The sequence below is a fragment of the Phalangium opilio genome, unplaced genomic scaffold, assembly GCF_054372755.1.
Source record: "Phalangium opilio isolate 3A_F unplaced genomic scaffold, DU_Popi_V2 ptg000209l_1, whole genome shotgun sequence".
Lineage (NCBI taxonomy): Eukaryota > Metazoa > Arthropoda > Arachnida > Opiliones > Phalangiidae > Phalangium > Phalangium opilio.
This window is the reverse complement of record NW_028324217.1, coordinates 20,781,103-20,798,490: the sequence shown is the minus strand read 5'-3', so window position 1 is coordinate 20,798,490 and position 17,388 is coordinate 20,781,103. Positions and strand designations below refer to the sequence as shown.

Sequence of the window (17,388 nt, the reverse complement as noted above, 5' to 3'; positions counted from 1 at the left end):
TTTACTGTGATTTTAGAAAGGATTATGCTATAAACAGATGTTGTATAGCTTAAGTAATATATAAACATCAATTTTAAATAATAATATTTAAAAAAATCTTTGGAATATCAAAATGAAATAGAGCTTTAAAGCTACAAAAGTACGAAATGCATCATAATTACGAAAAATATTTCCACATATTCACTTTATATTAAGGATAAAGGGAATATTATGGTTTCTTTACACATCAAAACAAAACGAACTTCTAACGCAGCGCACTACTGTAACAACGGACGGACACATACAGACAAAAACATAGACTGCTTTTAACTCTTTCCGTATTAATTTTGAATTGAGAAACAAGATTATCTTAAATATTAAAATAAATATAATTAATATTTAATATTTTCTTCGTTAGTTATTCGCCTTATTGAACGTTACATCGTTTTGAAAAAGAACAATTAAACATTCTTGAGAGACTTGACTAATATTGGCGTTTGAAATGAAGCATACGCCGGTTGCTTCGCCTTCATCAAATAGGTAGTATATAAGGGTGTCGAATCGCAGCTATGGATAAGAACAGCGCAATTGCGTGAACCTTTGGTGGAAGCCCCACCATTGGGAGGCCGGACGTTTCTCGTAACCCTGGCCGATCGCCGCGTATGTCTTAACCTTAAGGAGTAGAAGCCAGGTGTACAGACTGGTGTCCATGTGGGATGGACAAAAACAAAGACCAGAAGATGGTGGTGTTAGAAGCCAGGTGTACAGACTGGTCTCCATGTGGGATGGACAAAAACAAAGACCAGAAGATGGTGGTGTTAGAAGCCAGGTGTACAGACTGGTGTCCATGTGGGATGGACAAAAACAAAGACCAGAAGATGGTGGTGTTAGATGCCAGGTGTACAGACTGGTCTCCATGTGGGATGGACAAAAACAAAGACCAGAAGATGGTGGTGTTAGAAGCCAGGTGTACAGACTGGTGTCCATGTGGGATGGACAAAAACAAAGACCAGAAGATGGTGGTGTTAGATGCCAGGTGTACAAACTGGTGTCCATGTGGGATGGACAAAAACAAAGACCGGAAAATGATGGTGATAGAAGCCAGTAAGTGCAGACTGGTGTCTATGTGGAATGGACAAAGACCACAAAATGGTGGTGTTTGAAGCCAATAAGTACAGATTGGTATTCATGTAGAATAGACAATTGACTAGTCAGATGAAGTAATAGTGGCCAGTTGATTTGTGGATAGATTCAAGTTTTGAAATTTCCGGGAACTGTGAATACGGTCCGGAAATAGCGAACACATTTGCTTCAATTCGGAAACTGCGAACACGGTCCCCTGGGGTGTAAGTCAATAACAACAGACAGACAGACAGACAGACAGACAGACAGACAGACAGACACACACACAGACACGTCGAAATTAGAACCTCTCCGTGACATACGTCACTCGGAGAGGTAATAAAAGCCTAAACGGTACAGCGCGAAATCGCGACTTTCGCGAGTGGAAGTTTGGCGGGAACAACGAAAAATCAGTTTTATCATGGAAAATGCTAGAAAGAGTTGCCGTGTACACCGCCGTTTTGGGTCTCTGACGTTGCACCCCCGCATTCCACCATTGGTTCTAAATAAGAGCCAATTGGAGGCGCAATCGGTAAATGTCGACTGCTTTAGTTTTTGACTGTCGTTTGAAGACTGAAATCATGCCTCGGTGTATAATTGAGGGTTGCGAAAATAACTCTCATAACGCTAATCTTAGCTTTTTTCAAGTCCCAAATTATATCCGATTTCCGTCATTAACAAGAAAATGGATCAGCAACGCCAAGATACCGGTTAAAAATGGTTTTGAGAACATTATGTCATCCAAAGAGCCAAGGCTCAACAAAGACAAGTCTAAGGAAGTTACCAAATACAGAGTATGTGAAGTACATTTCACTCAAGAATGTTTTGAAGTTGAGCCGCCTATAAAAGTTATGATTTGTGGAAAGACAAAGAAGAAGATGCTTAAACATGGATCAATACCAACACTATTTGGGAGCGATACCAATATATCAGCTTCAATTATTAGCAGCCGCACTGAAGAAACAGTAAACCCAGCTACTGATTTTACTGCTGAACCTGAAATAGCACGAAGCCAATTCAAAATTGTAAAGAGTTTTGACAGGAACACTCAAACCGAACCTGGGATCACGAGGACGTGCGATGTGGGTACAGAAACTTGTACAGAACTAGACATAGATCTTGAAATGGAAAAATTACAGCGGTCACACGTTTCTGGTATCATTCAAGAACATTCATACGCAACAGACACGGGTAATACTTTTAATCATTTAGGAACATTGACTTCTGTAACTCCAAAGAAAGCTTCACTCTCTCGTTCACTAATCCACTCAACCAGAAATAAAAAAGAACACATAGTTCGGGATAAGAAGTTCATTGTTTTTGAAAGCAACCTAAATCAAATTTTATCTCGATTAGTTTGCGATCACGAAGGTTGTACAAGCCGGCTTGATATTACAGATGCAAATAAATCTGAAATGGAAGGTAGTCTTGTCACTGTAAAAGCGTCATGCATAAATGGGCATCAATTTATTTGGAAATCACAGCCTCTTCTAGGAAGAATGGCAGCAGGAAATATATTGATAGCAGCAGCTGTGCTTCTTACAGGTGGAACATTTGATCGCTTTCACTCATTCTTTGAATTTGTGGGCCTGAAAGCAATCGGCAAAACTACCTTCTACTCATTGCAACAAAAACTATTGGTTCCTGAGATAAAGCGAACATGGAAAATTGAACAAGAGAAAATTTTGGATCATTTAAAAAGTAGTGCAACTGTAAATCTTGCGGGGGGTGGAAGATGTGACTCACCTGGTCACAGTGCAAAATATTGTACTTACACCTTAATGGATCAATTTTCGGACAAATGCCTGCATTTTGAATTAATTAAAAAAACTGAAGTTGATTTTAAATCCACTAATATGGAAGTGTTGGGTTTGAAAAAATGCTTGAAAAAAATGGACGAAGAAGGCATGACTGTAACACGCTTGACAACAGATCGTCACATACAATGTAGGGCTTTTATAAGGCAAGAATATTCAAACATAGATCATCAGTTTGATGTGTGGCATTTGAGTAAAGAATTTGGAAAGAAAATTCTTGCTCTGTCAAAAAAAGAAGAATGTGAAGAACTAAAACCCTGGATAAAGTCATTAAAAAACCATCTGTGGTATTGCTCTGAAAAATGTGACCAAGATCCAGATAAGCTGGAAGATATGTGGAAGTCTATTGGCTACCATGTTTTAAATGTGCACAACTTTCAAGATTTGCCAAATTATAAAAGGTGCGGACACCCAAGGCTAACACAAGATGCTAAAATAAGAAAACAATGGCTAAAAAATGGTTCTCCAGCTCATGATGGGCTTTTAAAGATCATCAACAACAAGTTACTAGTGAAGGATTTAAGGCAAACGAATGGTTTCTCTCACACATCATGTTTAGAAAATTATCACAGTTTAATGAATAAATACTGCCCAAAACAAGTAGACTTTAATTTTGAAGTCATGGAAGCTAGAATAATACTCACTATTTTAGATCACAATTCCAATATCAAACGGGGTTGTCGTTATAAAAAGAATGATCCTGAAGTTCAAAATAAAGAAGAATTTGAATATTACTGTTCAAAAGTTACCAATGAATGGCAAGAACGTCCAGTAAAAGAACCAAAGTCAAATGACTTCATAATCAGACTTCTTGAAAATATACTAATAAGTTATGAGGATGTCAACATAACCCTACCAGAAAAACAACAACGCAAAATCATTACTCCAATTCCAAAACCAGAAAAGGGCAAATTTCAGCGTGAAGCCAAAAAAAGAAGACCAAAATTTTGATATTTTGTTTAAACTAGTTTTTTAATCACAAAATTTATCTTATCACTAAAAAATAAAATTTACTATTCCTATTAATCATATCACTAAATTTTTGGCCATTAACTTATCACAAGAAAATTTGATTGATCTTATCACAAAAATTTGCATTTATCTTATTGCATAAATATATTTAAAAAATTTACATTTTAGATATTACATGAAGTCGACTTGTATTTATTTCATCTTAAAAAGGATTTATTTAATTTTAAAATTTATTTATTAATTTTAAAGTATTTGCTTGAAAAGTATTGTTATCATATTAGAAGTTTCATTTTATTACAAAAATGTAACATTTTAACAATATAGACTAGTTAATAAGGGTGGCCTTAATTAAGCATTCCATGCGGCTACTACTTCAGGTACAGGTTTATGGCTAAAATATAAAGGCCCGGTTTTATGAAAGTGATTTGTGAGAAAAGAAAAGAAAACCAAAACAATCGCGCGAGGACTTTTTGGCGTGTTTTTATGTTAGCAATAGAGTTATTTTTTTTCTATACACTGCAACGTCATAACCCTCTATCTCTTACCTTAGTGATATCCCCCTGCTGGGGGCAAATATTATTCTCTAACACAAACTTGCCCCCGAAGCAGGGGATGAATGGTTCACTTCCCCTCCAAAATTACTCTATAATTTTGAAACAATAATAAGAAAGAGCCAGCGACAAAATGTTTTAAGCCAATAAAGCTTAATAAAAAGTGTCACGCGCCTTTTTAAAATTAGTTATACACAGTAAGCCAACTTTGAATGTTAAATACTCTCCAAATAATGGCTGTAAAATTATTAAATGGGGCTCAAAATATAAATTTGAACTTACTTGACTTCTAATTTGAAATTCAGCCACGAAAAAATTCACTAAATGTATTAAAAATGCTACAACACCAAGTCGGCTTTCAAAATTTTCTCCCCATAGAAAAAGCGTTATGAGTTTCCCCGGTTGATAGCGCACTGAACGGCGAAAGTGGGAAATAAGGGCACTTTTGCTAATTTTTCTTTAACATGGGGTTTGGGAAAAACTGCCAGGCCTTCTACCGCCGAAACAAGGTAATCTAAGTAGGCCAGAAGTCAGGTGATTCCTTTGGGTATTCTTTTCTTATACTAAGATTGAACGCACATAGGAAGTACTCTTCGATTTTTCTTACCCAAAACATTGTAATCTATAAGTTCTAGAAGGAATAAAGCTCAAGATGTGGGCTATAATCCTCAAATCGTGTGATGCAAACAAGGGTATTGATTGGAACTTCTTCCCCGAGGAAGGTTTATACTTTTCAAATTTGCTTGGAACTTATAACTCCATTTTAAACATCCTTATTTATACATTTAACTTCTGATTCTGAAAGACTGAATTAAAGCTCTTTATTTGAGCGTTATTTATCAAATTATTCGAAGTTTAAGACGAAAATTAAAGTGAATAAAGATGGATAAAGTTAAAAGGGCCCGTGTGACAAATCTCGCTCATCCTGACCAAGGCCTAACCATTCTGGCACAGTGAAAACTGGAACAATTTTAATTTGCCATGTCTACGGTTAATACCAATTTTTGAGCCTGATTATAGGCGGAATTTTCTTCAATTAATCTCAATTCTTCATCGGTATACTCTTCATATAGGGAATATCGCTTTGTCTAATTAATTTTTCAGCTACCCTAACTATAAGCAGTCGACATTTTAACCGATTGCGCCTCCAATTGGCTCTTATTTAGAACCAATGGTGGAACGTAGGGGTGCGACGTCACTAATTTGTAAAATTACAAATGACCCAATTTGGGTTAGTAAAATAACCATATTTTCAGGGTTAAAAACAACACCATCCCAAACTACCAAATATAACTTATTCAACTAGCACTGGGCTATTTTTTAACCCAAATGAAGTTGAAATTCAAATAACCCAATTCATTCAACCCATGATTTTTAAGAGTGTAGTAGAAAAGCCATCTTTAAAGGGAACCATTAGGGATAGCATTTTTCGACAAATAGAAGGCTTTAAGCTACCTAAAAGAAAATGTGGAAACTGAGCCTCATTTAAGTTTTGTTATTTGAAAATCGAGACTAGTTAGAAACAGGAAAGTAAATTACGCATAAAGGCTAATGATGTCATAAAGGTGTCACCATCCGCTTTAAAGATCAGTATTTCGCGCTGTCGTTTGCTTCGAAGTAACTCTGGTGCATTGCAATTATTGCTACTTTATTGATGTTATAACATTGTGGTTATAATCAAGATGTCCCCCCAAAATCTAAAATTTTAAGCACATTTTTCTAGTAGCAACGTCATCATAACCTAGTCTAAGTGAGCCAATATGATAATTTAAAATATTCGTTACGTGTAGAAGTGGGGGAGATCTATACTGGGCTATGAGTCGGAATGAAGTAACTACTAACCGTTCTCCATTCCTACTTATGAAATTACATCTATTCCTGATGAAATGTATTATTTTATTTTCTATCTTGAGAAACTAATTCCAAATTTAATGACAGATTTACACGCTATTAGCACTTCATGGTTAACATTAGTTGATAGTCGCGATCATTTAAATAACCAAAAAATATTTAATTTACTTTTCTAGAGCGTTAGCCAAAAATTGCGCAGCGCCGTTTAATGATAAGGATGGAGCCGAAGCCGAAGACTGGCGGAGCGGGAAACCCATTAGGGTTTTAAGAGGTTTCAAAGGTTTTAAACACTCCAAGTATTGTCCTGAAAAAGGTTATCGATACGATGGAATCTATAAGGTGAAGAAATAACATGAAGACTGATATTTTATGAACCTATTTAGTGTTCAGGTGTAGCTAACTAAAGTTAAAATTGTAGGTTGTTAAATACTGGCCCCAGAAAGGCCGTTCCGGATTCATAGTTTGGCGCTACCTTCTCCAAAGGGACGATCCAACACCAGCCCCATGGACTGAAGAAGGGAAAAAAATAATCGAAGACCTCGGAATTAAAATGCAGGTAAATTAATTTGGAAGCAACGAAATATTTTTGTTTCAATATTAATAGTACTAATTTTTTAGCAAAGAGTTTAATTAATATTTTCTCTGTAGATGTTAAATGAATCTGAATCTTCACAAACTAACGAAGAAAGTGAGGAAAAACCTTCTAGTAAGAATCGGAAAAGGAAGAGATCTCCTCAAGACTCTGTTGCTCCCGAACCAAAGAAAAACAAACCGGTTCCTTACGTTCCACCCAAAAAAGTAGCGGCCATGATGTCGGTGGATAGTATTAATGAAAAGATTTGGGAAGAGTGCAGTTCGTTTTACGAGAAAGGCGAATTGGTAAGTTTATGTTTTATTACAAGTTGATCACACATCCTCTCCCGTTCTTTAATGAACTAAGAAAATAAGGCTCTCCCACAAAAATCTTAGAATTGTAAGAATTATCTCTGTAGGCAGTGTCAAAATGGCTAAATTCCAAACGAAGCCAATAGACCCAACCAACAAATCTTTTGAATTTTTAAAACGGCTCAAGATCTCGAGCTCGGGTTTTGAGGGGAGAAAGGGATAACCTGATTGGCTTGATTTTGTCATGCGCAGAACCCGTTTTACCACAAGAGTCAGACTATAATAAAATAACAGATTTATTTTCGTCACCCAACGACAGATGGTACTACATTAAACTTTGCTAGTCACGTGATCCTATCCCTTAGATGGAGACTAGACCAAGCCAACTTGTTTATTTGTTGGTTGGGTCTATTTGGCATATTTCTTCAGTAGGAGGAGCTATCTTAAGCCATACCTCTGACCTCTTGCTTTACGGTGGTGTGGAGTTTGCTCTTTCGCCTCTCAGCAAGAAGGTCCCAGGTTCGATCCTGGACAATGGCATCCTGGGAACAAACCCTTCTGTGTAGAGTTTGCAACTTCTGTTCCCACTTGTAAAATTAATCTTACTTCACGTTGTTGTAAGAGAGCTCCGTATATTAAAATTAACATAAGCGGATAATAACCAAGTAAGATTAGATTTTTACCTCCCCGAGTGACGATGACGTCACGGCGAGGTATTACACTGGACGTGTCTGTGTGTCTGTCACCGCGTTCGCAAATCGGAACAAACTTGATCTCAGAAAGCAATTTTTGGCTTCTACTCCCTTCGTTAGGATTAAGAAATACTAGGGTTAGTATTACGAGTAGTGCTTAAAATTATGAACTGTTTCTTCTTTTATGACATCTGATTGCGATATCTTTCCCGTAATATCGTCAACAGTTCATTGAACGTCGTATTTTCTTTCAGTTATTAAACCTGATCCGATAAGGTGATAATTTTCATCCGACCTAGCGGTATCTGAACGATTTATAATCTTATATCTGTTCAGATATCTTTATAATTTTACAGATATCCGTGTTTAACTTTATACACTGATTACATGTACAACCATTACAGTACACATGAAAACCTTCAATTATTTAGTCAAGGCTGAGATACAGAGATTCGTGTAATTTTAGAAGCAGGAATAGAGAACAGGAAACTTTTTGCGCACGTCAAAGTCCACGGCACCCTTCCTCGAGTCGGGGCCGGGGGGGGGGTATGAAAGAAGAGGCAAATCATTGTGACATAGGTAAAACGCAACGATGTATTTTTGGCCGTCTCCGTCAGGAACGTCATCAAAACGTAGTTTAAGTGAGCCAATTAGATAATTTAAAATTTTCGATACGAGTTGAAGGGATTGGATTTATACTGAGCAATGAGTCGGACTGAAGTTTAGACCATGAATCTTCTATATAATGGACCAGAATCTTAATGGCGGATCCCATGTTAAAGAAAGTGTCCAAAAATAATAAAGAAAAAAGCTAGCAGACGAGAAGGTCTTGGAGGAAGACGGTACAATGTAAACAAGTAAAATGGCCCCCGCTTAAGGTCTCATTTCGCTAAGCCTTGGGACAATTGTTAATTTTTTTGCATCAATTTAAAGGTAGAGTTTAATAAAATAATTAAAATAGGAAAATTAAAGATTTGTGCGTTTGGCAATTGTGAGAGTGATTCAAAGAAATTAAAATGTAAAAAAATAAGTTTTGTACTCTTCCCAAAAGCGTCACGTTTGTTTACGTTTTACCGTGGTGGGCGTACCCTGCAAAATTGGCGGGCAACTGCGCACGTTGTACGCAGAAAAAACCTCCCAGTTTCTGGTCCTTCTAGATTGAAGGTTCATGTTTAGACTAACCGTACTTTATTCCTGCTAGTAAATTTACATAGATCCCTGGTCAAGACAAGTTACTGTGTTTTGATAAATCATAGGCAAACTATCGCACGATAAGTTCTTTCTATCTTTATTAAATAGGTGGAATAAATTACAATCGCAACCAATGTTGTGATTTTGAATAAATTGGTACCACAAAAATAATTGCCTGATTCTAGGAAAAACTTTTACCTCATACCTAGAAATGTGAAATTAATGTATATTTTTAAAACGGTAACTTACCCGGTAAATTACTGATTCAAATTTTGGGAAAACCAAAATGACAGTTCAGTCACTAAATTTGTTAATTTATATTTTACGTGCCTACAGTAAATTAAATTTAATTAGCTTTGAATTGTGAGCACTATATAAGGTTCTTTACATGATTTTGCGGCTTTTGCTACCAAAACGGCAGCCGTGGCCTTTCTATTCTGATCTTTAACTAACGATTTTAGAGCTGGCTGGCGCCTGGCGAGTCCATTTGGAAGTAAATAGAGAAATAGTTGATTATTTAAATATAAAATGAAGTTTGAATGCGAAATGAGCCCTTGACCCAAATAACATCGCACTAGCATGTGCGTGTGACTACTTGGCCCAGCTTTCAAATAAACACTACTTAAGTGAATAACAATATGAGGATGTGTGAACTACTATTTTAAGCTAAAACAGCTGCATGAACGAACGGGAAATCGAGGAAAAGAGAAAACCGAAGTAAAAATGGACGAAGTTTTAGTCTCTGGAAGGCTAGTACACTAGGTTTCAGTCCCAGAGGTTTGTACACTCTGAGCATAAAAATTTTAAAAAATTTGGTATATTACCGACTCACATTTCTACTAGAACCAAGTCAATTATTTGGGAAAATAAACAGAACTGTTTCCCTCCGAGGTAGGTTGGATGTCGAGGGATTCCGAATCCCTCGACATCCAACCTACAGCAAATATGCAATTTGTCTGGATGTTTTTTGAAGTATAGGCGTTATGAATACATTTCAAGCGTTTAAATTCTTAAAAAGTATTAATCCGAAACTACGTCCGATGCAACAGATATCTGATTCAAATGTCTACAATCTCGTTTTTATCTCAGATATGATGTGATCCGAATGTGCATCACAAAAAGGCATCTGATCTGAAGTGAAAATGGCTCTCAACTGTTTAACCGATAGCTGAAGTCAAGCAAAGATATTTCATCTGTTCGGATCATAAATCAGATAACTGTGTTCGGTTTAAAGCACTAATTACGAGAAACGTCTAGCCTGCCAATGGCAGCTAGGGCTTCCACCAAATGGGCTTTTTCTCATCATTTATTGCGAATCATTGGCCTTATATACCCTAAATTTCTAATAATTCTTAAAGAGGCATACGCTTGAATTGAAACGACAACAATAGCTATGTTTAAAATGATTTTAGGAATAAAGTCCCTTAAAACGATTTAACTAGAATTAAGGTAAATTGCGGACGAGTAAAATAATTAATATCAATTATATTTATTTAATTATTGTAGAAAAACCTCTTAATTTCGTCCGGACTTGGAGAGGTTTATTTTGGTTTCCCAACTTGTTATTTTAGAAACATAGTAGCGTTCAATTTCAACTACCATGAAAATATAAGACCGCCATGATGTCATAACAGTGTCGCCTTCGGGGGGGAGGAGGGTCTGTGATTCCTGTCTGCCGTTTTGTTTCAAAGGCAAAACAATTATTTTGGAAAATATTCGTTTAAATACAAAGCCTTTCTGTTTTATTTTCTTTTCGAAGTTATTCTAATTGATCATTAAATAATAATCAATTCCGTATTACCCCCTTCCCCTTAAAACCATTTGAAATTTACTTACTCGCTTATACATTATTCTCGTTTCAGGAATTTAAGAAAAAAGTAATGGAGACCTTCAATTGCCTAATTTGCCAAGATTTTGTTACAGACCCCGTGACTCTAAATTGCAGCCACTCCTTTTGTTTAACCTGCGTGAAAAGACAGTTGAGAGTAAAGCAATATGAATGCGTACATTGTAGAGACGTTCTTTGCGACGACTTTCAACCTGCCATTAACGAAATGTTAAGAGAAATTTTGAGAAATTTAATCCGTTGAGTAACGACGTACTCACTCACGTATTCACTTTGGAGAGAAAAAAATAACAAAATATCTTGAACGTTTCCCAAGTAGTGGAATATTTTTAAAATAACTTGTTTATCTAAAACGTGGTATAAAATTTACCGAGAAAAAAAAAATAGCTGGAGAAAGGGTTTATAATTTTATAAATTTATAAGTTGTAGATTGTTCTTTATTTAAAATTTTAACGAGTATTAAAATTTACTTGAATTTTAAGAAAACTATTTCATTTACAACCAATTTCTATCATACTCCGTGTGGTTATGTAATAACTAGAGGTGTGCGGTTAACCGTTCCAACCTAATACCGAACCGAATAATTCGATCCGGTATTCGATAAGCCGATTTTCGCTATTCGATACGAATATCGAATACCGAACTGACTATTCGGTTAAAGTTCGACTACCATAAATTTAGGTCCTGAACAATTGAGAGACCCACCTTATTTAAAAATAAATCATCCCGATTTTATTTGTCTCTCATCAAAAAATACCATGTGCCTAGGAAAATTTTAAGAACTGCTTGGCAACCAATGAGGAGAGGTATTTTGAAATTTAGAAGCTTCTAAATCTTTTGCTTTGTATTAACTATTCGTTAATATTAGCGTTACTACCCGATTAATCGCGAATATTCGCGAATACTATGCTTAACTATTCACGAATACTGTGCTTAACTATTCACGATTAATCGTTTAGTAAAAAATTTACCAAGGCCTAACTATTCGGTATTCGATTTGGAATAAACTATTCGATACAGTATTTGATTAGGAAAATGTTTTGGTATTCGGTAACCGGTTCGATAGCCAAAAAGTGGTATTCGCACACCCCTAGTACCAGAAGTATATAATACTTCTCTTCGAGAGAAGTGTACCACAAAGCCGTGTAAGTGTAACGTCATTCTTCCCAACATCGGAACATTTGGAGCAAGGTTACTAAACCGAATCACATACGCGATAAATAGTTCCCTCATCATTACTCTATTAGCGTTTAGATATTTGGCAAGACGCGCTTGCGCATTTTTGTCCCACGTCAAGACGAGGTTTGTGGGATGATTGCTGGGGATTTAGTGCCAAACAATTATAGAATTCACCTTACGGTGCGATGCCCATCTGTAGTTTGATGAGCTGGAGAGCAAACAAAAAAGGGTGAGCCTGGGAAGAATGACGTTACATAACTAATGTATTAAGATGATACAGAGTGGCATCCTTCCTCTATTATCCCCTTCTGCTAGTACTAATAACCAACGGAGTAATGCGCTGATAACTAGTTATTTAGTTAGTGTGAACGTACAAAGGCAATGTACCCGATGCCATGGATATTTCAATCGTAAAAGGGACTGGTAAAAGTTACGGCTTTGATAGTTCAATAATTAGTTTTGAAGTTCAATGTAAAGATAGGGTTCTAAAAGGAGTTCTGAAACGTTTCTGATAAGAGTTTGTAGAAGTGTAGAATCATTTTTGAACTCCTCCTAGAAATGAAGAATTTAGCATTGTTTGCTAGTCCCGTATGAGTTTATATTGTCTTCTGAGCCAGATTTTGTATGCATGTATATGTATAGAAAGCCTTCCTCACTGGAAGCGATTAGACACGGTGAGGTTGGCTTCGAACTTTCTTAGATATCGGGAATACCTTCAATTGACCCGTATGTTGATGGATTTAGTGTTCTGGCAAACGAAATTGTGAAATTTCTTACTGCAAGGGTTTATTTATGAGTTACAGAAAGACCAAAAATGTATGCTAAACTAGAAATTCCACCTCATAGTGTTGTTGTCAGTGTACCCCACCCCCACGAGTATTGAATTTAGAAAGCATTTCTCGGATTTACGTGCCACTCTTCGTAACTTCATAATGTATGCGAGACACTGTATGCGAGCGGTAGCCGGTAGCTCTCTTAGATAAGACTTCATACTGCTCTTAATGTATAAGGAGGGTTTTTTGTTTGGATGTAGTTTTTTTTTGTATTGTATAAATTGTTTCGAAAAAATTCCACAGAACTACAATTCGGGCCCTCAATATGTGGTTAAAATTTCAAAAAGATCCACCCATTATTTACATTTCCATAAAATTAATCAGCCCTTTTGGGGAAAAAGTTAAATTTTCCCATAGAAATATCATGGAGTTTTTCTCAAATTTAACCATTTTGTCGCCACCCTTTCGAAATGAAATATTCGTTTCTTACGTTTGGGAACGGTTTTATATCAAAATATAAACCTTTATCTAGGAATAAATTTAAGGTTTTTGAGAAAAATTAAGTTTAAGTGCTACATTTCATGATTTTTTAATAATGCTTTGTTGCACCCTATATGTCATACTGTTGGACTTACGGCGTTTTACCGTGGATAAAGCCGAGGAGAATGCCACTCTTGCACATACGCTGTTTTACCGCGGACTTTTATATGATTTTACTCTCTTTCGTTGCAAAAACTGAATGATTTTAGGTAATTTAGCTAGACTAACGATTACAGGTAATTAAGCTAGATTAACGATTACAGGTAATTAAGCTAGATTAACGATTACAGGAAATTAAGCTAGATTAACGATTACAGGAAATTAAGCTAGATTACCGATTGCAGGTAATTTAGCTAGATTACCGATTGCAGGTAATTTAGCTAGATTACCGATTGCAGGTAATTTAGCTAGATTACCGATGACAGGTAATTAAGCTAGATTACCGATGACAGGTAATTAAGCTAGATTACCGATGACAGGTAATTAAGCTAGATTATCGATTGCAGGTAATTAAGCTAGATTGTCGATTGCAGGTAATTAAGCTAGATTACCGATGACAGGTAATTAAGCTAGATTACCGATGACAGGTAATTAAGCTAGATTATCGATTGCAGGTAATTAAGCTAGATTACCGATGACAGGTAATTAAGCTAGATTATCGATTGCAGGTAATTAAGCTAGATTACCGATGGCAGGTAATTAAGCTAGATTACCGATGGCAGGTAATTAAGCTATATTACCGATGGCAGGTAATTAAGCTATATTACCGATGGCAGGTAATTAAGCTAGATTACCGATTGCAGGTAATTAATCTAGATTACCGATTGCAGGTAATTAAGCTAGATTACCGATTGCAGGTAATTTAGCTAGATTACCGATTGCAGGTAATTTAGCTAGATTACCGATTGCAGGTAATTTAGCTAGATTACCGATTGCAGGTAATTTTAGCTAGATTACCGATTGCAGGTAATTTAGCTAGATTACCGATTGCAGGTAATTTTAGCTAGATTACCGATTGCAGGTAATTTAGCTAGATTACCGATTGCAGGTAATTTAGCTAGATTACCGATTGCAGGTAATTTTAGCTAGATTACCGATTGCAGGTAATTTAGCTAGATTACCGATTGCAGGTAATTTAGCTAGATTACCGATTGCAGGTAATTTAGCTAGATTACCGATTGCAGGTAATTTAGCTAGATTACCGATTGCAGGTAATTTAGCTAGATTACCGATTGCAGGTAATTTTAGCTAGATTACCGATTGCAGGTAATTTAGCTAGATTACCGATTGCAGGTAATTTAGCTAGATTACCGATTGCAGGTAATTTAGCTAGATTACCGATTGCAGGTAATTTAGCTAGATTACCGATTGCAGGTAATTTAGCTAGATTACCGATTGCAGGTAATTTAGCTAGATTACCGATTGCAGGTAATTTAGCTAGATTACCGATTGCAGGTAATTTTAGCTAGATTACCGATTGCAGGTAATTTAGCTAGATTACCGATTGCAGGTAATTTAGCTAGATTACCGATTGCAGGTAATTTTAGCTAGATTACCGATTGCAGGTAATTTAGCTAGATTACCGATTGCAGGTAATTTAGCTAGATTACCGATGGCAGGTAATTAAGCTATATTACCGATGGCAGGTAATTAAGCTATATTACCGATGGCAGGTAATTAAGCTAGATTACCGATTGCAGGTAATTAATCTAGATTACCGATTGCAGGTAATTAAGCTAGATTACCGATTGCAGGTAATTTAGCTAGATTACCGATTGCAGGTAATTTAGCTAGATTACCGATTGCAGGTAATTTAGCTAGATTACCGATTGCAGGTAATTTTAGCTAGATTACCGATTGCAGGTAATTTAGCTAGATTACCGATTGCAGGTAATTTTAGCTAGATTACCGATTGCAGGTAATTTAGCTAGATTACCGATTGCAGGTAATTTAGCTAGATTACCGATTGCAGGTAATTTTAGCTAGATTACCGATTGCAGGTAATTTAGCTAGATTACCGATTGCAGGTAATTTAGCTAGATTACCGATTGCAGGTAATTTAGCTAGATTACCGATTGCAGGTAATTTAGCTAGATTACCGATTGCAGGTAATTTAGCTAGATTACCGATTGCAGGTAATTTTAGCTAGATTACCGATTGCAGGTAATTTAGCTAGATTACCGATTGCAGGTAATTTAGCTAGATTACCGATTGCAGGTAATTTAGCTAGATTACCGATTGCAGGTAATTTAGCTAGATTACCGATTGCAGGTAATTTAGCTAGATTACCGATTGCAGGTAATTTAGCTAGATTACCGATTGCAGGTAATTTAGCTAGATTACCGATTGCAGGTAATTTTAGCTAGATTACCGATTGCAGGTAATTTAGCTAGATTACCGATTGCAGGTAATTTAGCTAGATTACCGATTGCAGGTAATTTTAGCTAGATTACCGATTGCAGGTAATTTAGCTAGATTACCGATTGCAGGTAATTTAGCTAGATTACCGATTGCAGGTAATTTAGCTAGATTACCGATTGCAGGTAATTTAGCTAGATTACCGATTGCAGGTAATTTAGCTAGATTACCGATTGCAGGTAATTTAGCTAGATTACCGATTGCAGGTAATTTAGCTAGATTACCGATTGCAGGTAATTTAGCTAGATTACCGATTGCAGGTAATTTAGCTAGATTACCGATTGCAGGTAATTTAGCTAGATTACCGATTGCAGGTAATTTAGCTAGATTACCGATTGCAGGTAATTTAGCTAGATTACCGATTGCAGGTAATTTAGCTAGATTACCGATTGCAGGTAATTTAGCTAGATTACCGATTGCAGGTAATTTAGCTAGATTACCGATTGCAGGTAATTTAGCTAGATTACCGATTGCAGGTAATTAAGCTAGATTACCGATTGCAGGTAATTAAGCTAGATTACCGATTGCAGGTAATTAAGCTAGATTACCGATTGCAGGTAATTAAGCTAGATTACCGATTGCAGGTAATTAAGCTAGATTACCGATTGCAGGTAATTAAGCTAGATTACCGATTGCAGGTAATTAAGCTAGATTACCGATTGCAGGTAATTAAGCTAGATTACCGATTGCAGGTAATTAAGCTAGATTACCGATTGCAGGTAATTAAGCTAGATTACCGATTGCAGGTAATTAAGCTAGATTACCGATTGCAGGTAATTAAGCTAGATTACCGGTAAGCATATGACATGTGTTGGTGCACATTAAGTCTAAGACATGTGTTGGTGCACATTAAGTCTAAGACATGTGTTGGTGCACATTAAGTCTAAGACATGTGTTGGTGCACATTAAGTCTAAGACATGTGTTGGTGCACATTAAGTCTAAGACATGTGTTGGTGCACATTAAGTCTAAGACATGTGTTGGTGCACATTAAGTCTAAGACATGTGTTGGTGCACATTAAGTCTAAGACATGTGTTGGTGCACATTAAGTCTAAGACATGTGTTGGTGCACATTAAGTCTAAGACATGTGTTGGTGCACATTAAGTCTAAGACATGTGTTGGTGCACATTAAGTCTAAGACATGTGTTGGTGCACATTAAGTCTAAGACATGTGTTGGTGCACATTAAGTCTAAGACATGTGTTGGTGCACAAGTCCAGCCCAAACCTTATCGAGAGGTTAGACAGCGTAACGCAGCTGTATATTCATAGTTATATAGATTCATGCTAATTGTAAATTTTTCATAGAAAATAATATGTAAACTCGTACTATTTTTAAAATGAAGCGCATGTTTCCTGTTAAAATATTTTACTGAAGTAATTTTGGTGAAAAAGAACTAAGATAAGAATTTTTTCAAATAATTGATGTTTTATAATCATGTGTTCAAAAGTGAAAATTGAATATCTGTACTTCAGGCAATTAATTTTCTACACTTATCTCTTACTTTTTCCCATCTTTGTCTACAAAGACAGTTTTTATTAATAGCCTTAGTCCTGTCATAGCCCACTCGAT

At 36.2% G+C, this 17,388-nt stretch overlaps 1 protein-coding gene across 1 annotated transcript; it reads left to right on the top strand.

The window, feature by feature from the left end:
* The first annotated feature begins 5,323 nt into the window (after window positions 1-5,323).
* Window positions 5,324-11,281, top strand: LOC149621211 (E3 ubiquitin-protein ligase UHRF1-like). The gene is made up of 6 exons (XM_089854725.1): window positions 5,324-5,345; window positions 6,007-6,058; window positions 6,469-6,631; window positions 6,711-6,848; window positions 6,941-7,171; window positions 10,923-11,281. The coding sequence occupies exons 1-6, from the start codon at window positions 5,324-5,326 to the stop codon at window positions 11,148-11,150; spliced, it is 834 nt and encodes a 277-aa protein (XP_089710851.1). The 3' UTR covers window positions 11,151-11,281.
* Window positions 11,282-17,388: the final 6,107 nt, after the last annotated feature.

Coding starts and splice junctions, on each gene's coding strand:
- LOC149621211 (XM_089854725.1), top strand. CDS start 5,324: ATGGATAAAGTTAAAAGGGCCC. Junction 6,632..6,710: donor GATACGATGGAATCTATAAG/GTGAAGAAATAA, acceptor TTAAAATTGTAG/GTTGTTAAATACTGGCCCCA. Junction 6,849..6,940: donor ACCTCGGAATTAAAATGCAG/GTAAATTAATTT, acceptor TTTTCTCTGTAG/ATGTTAAATGAATCTGAATC.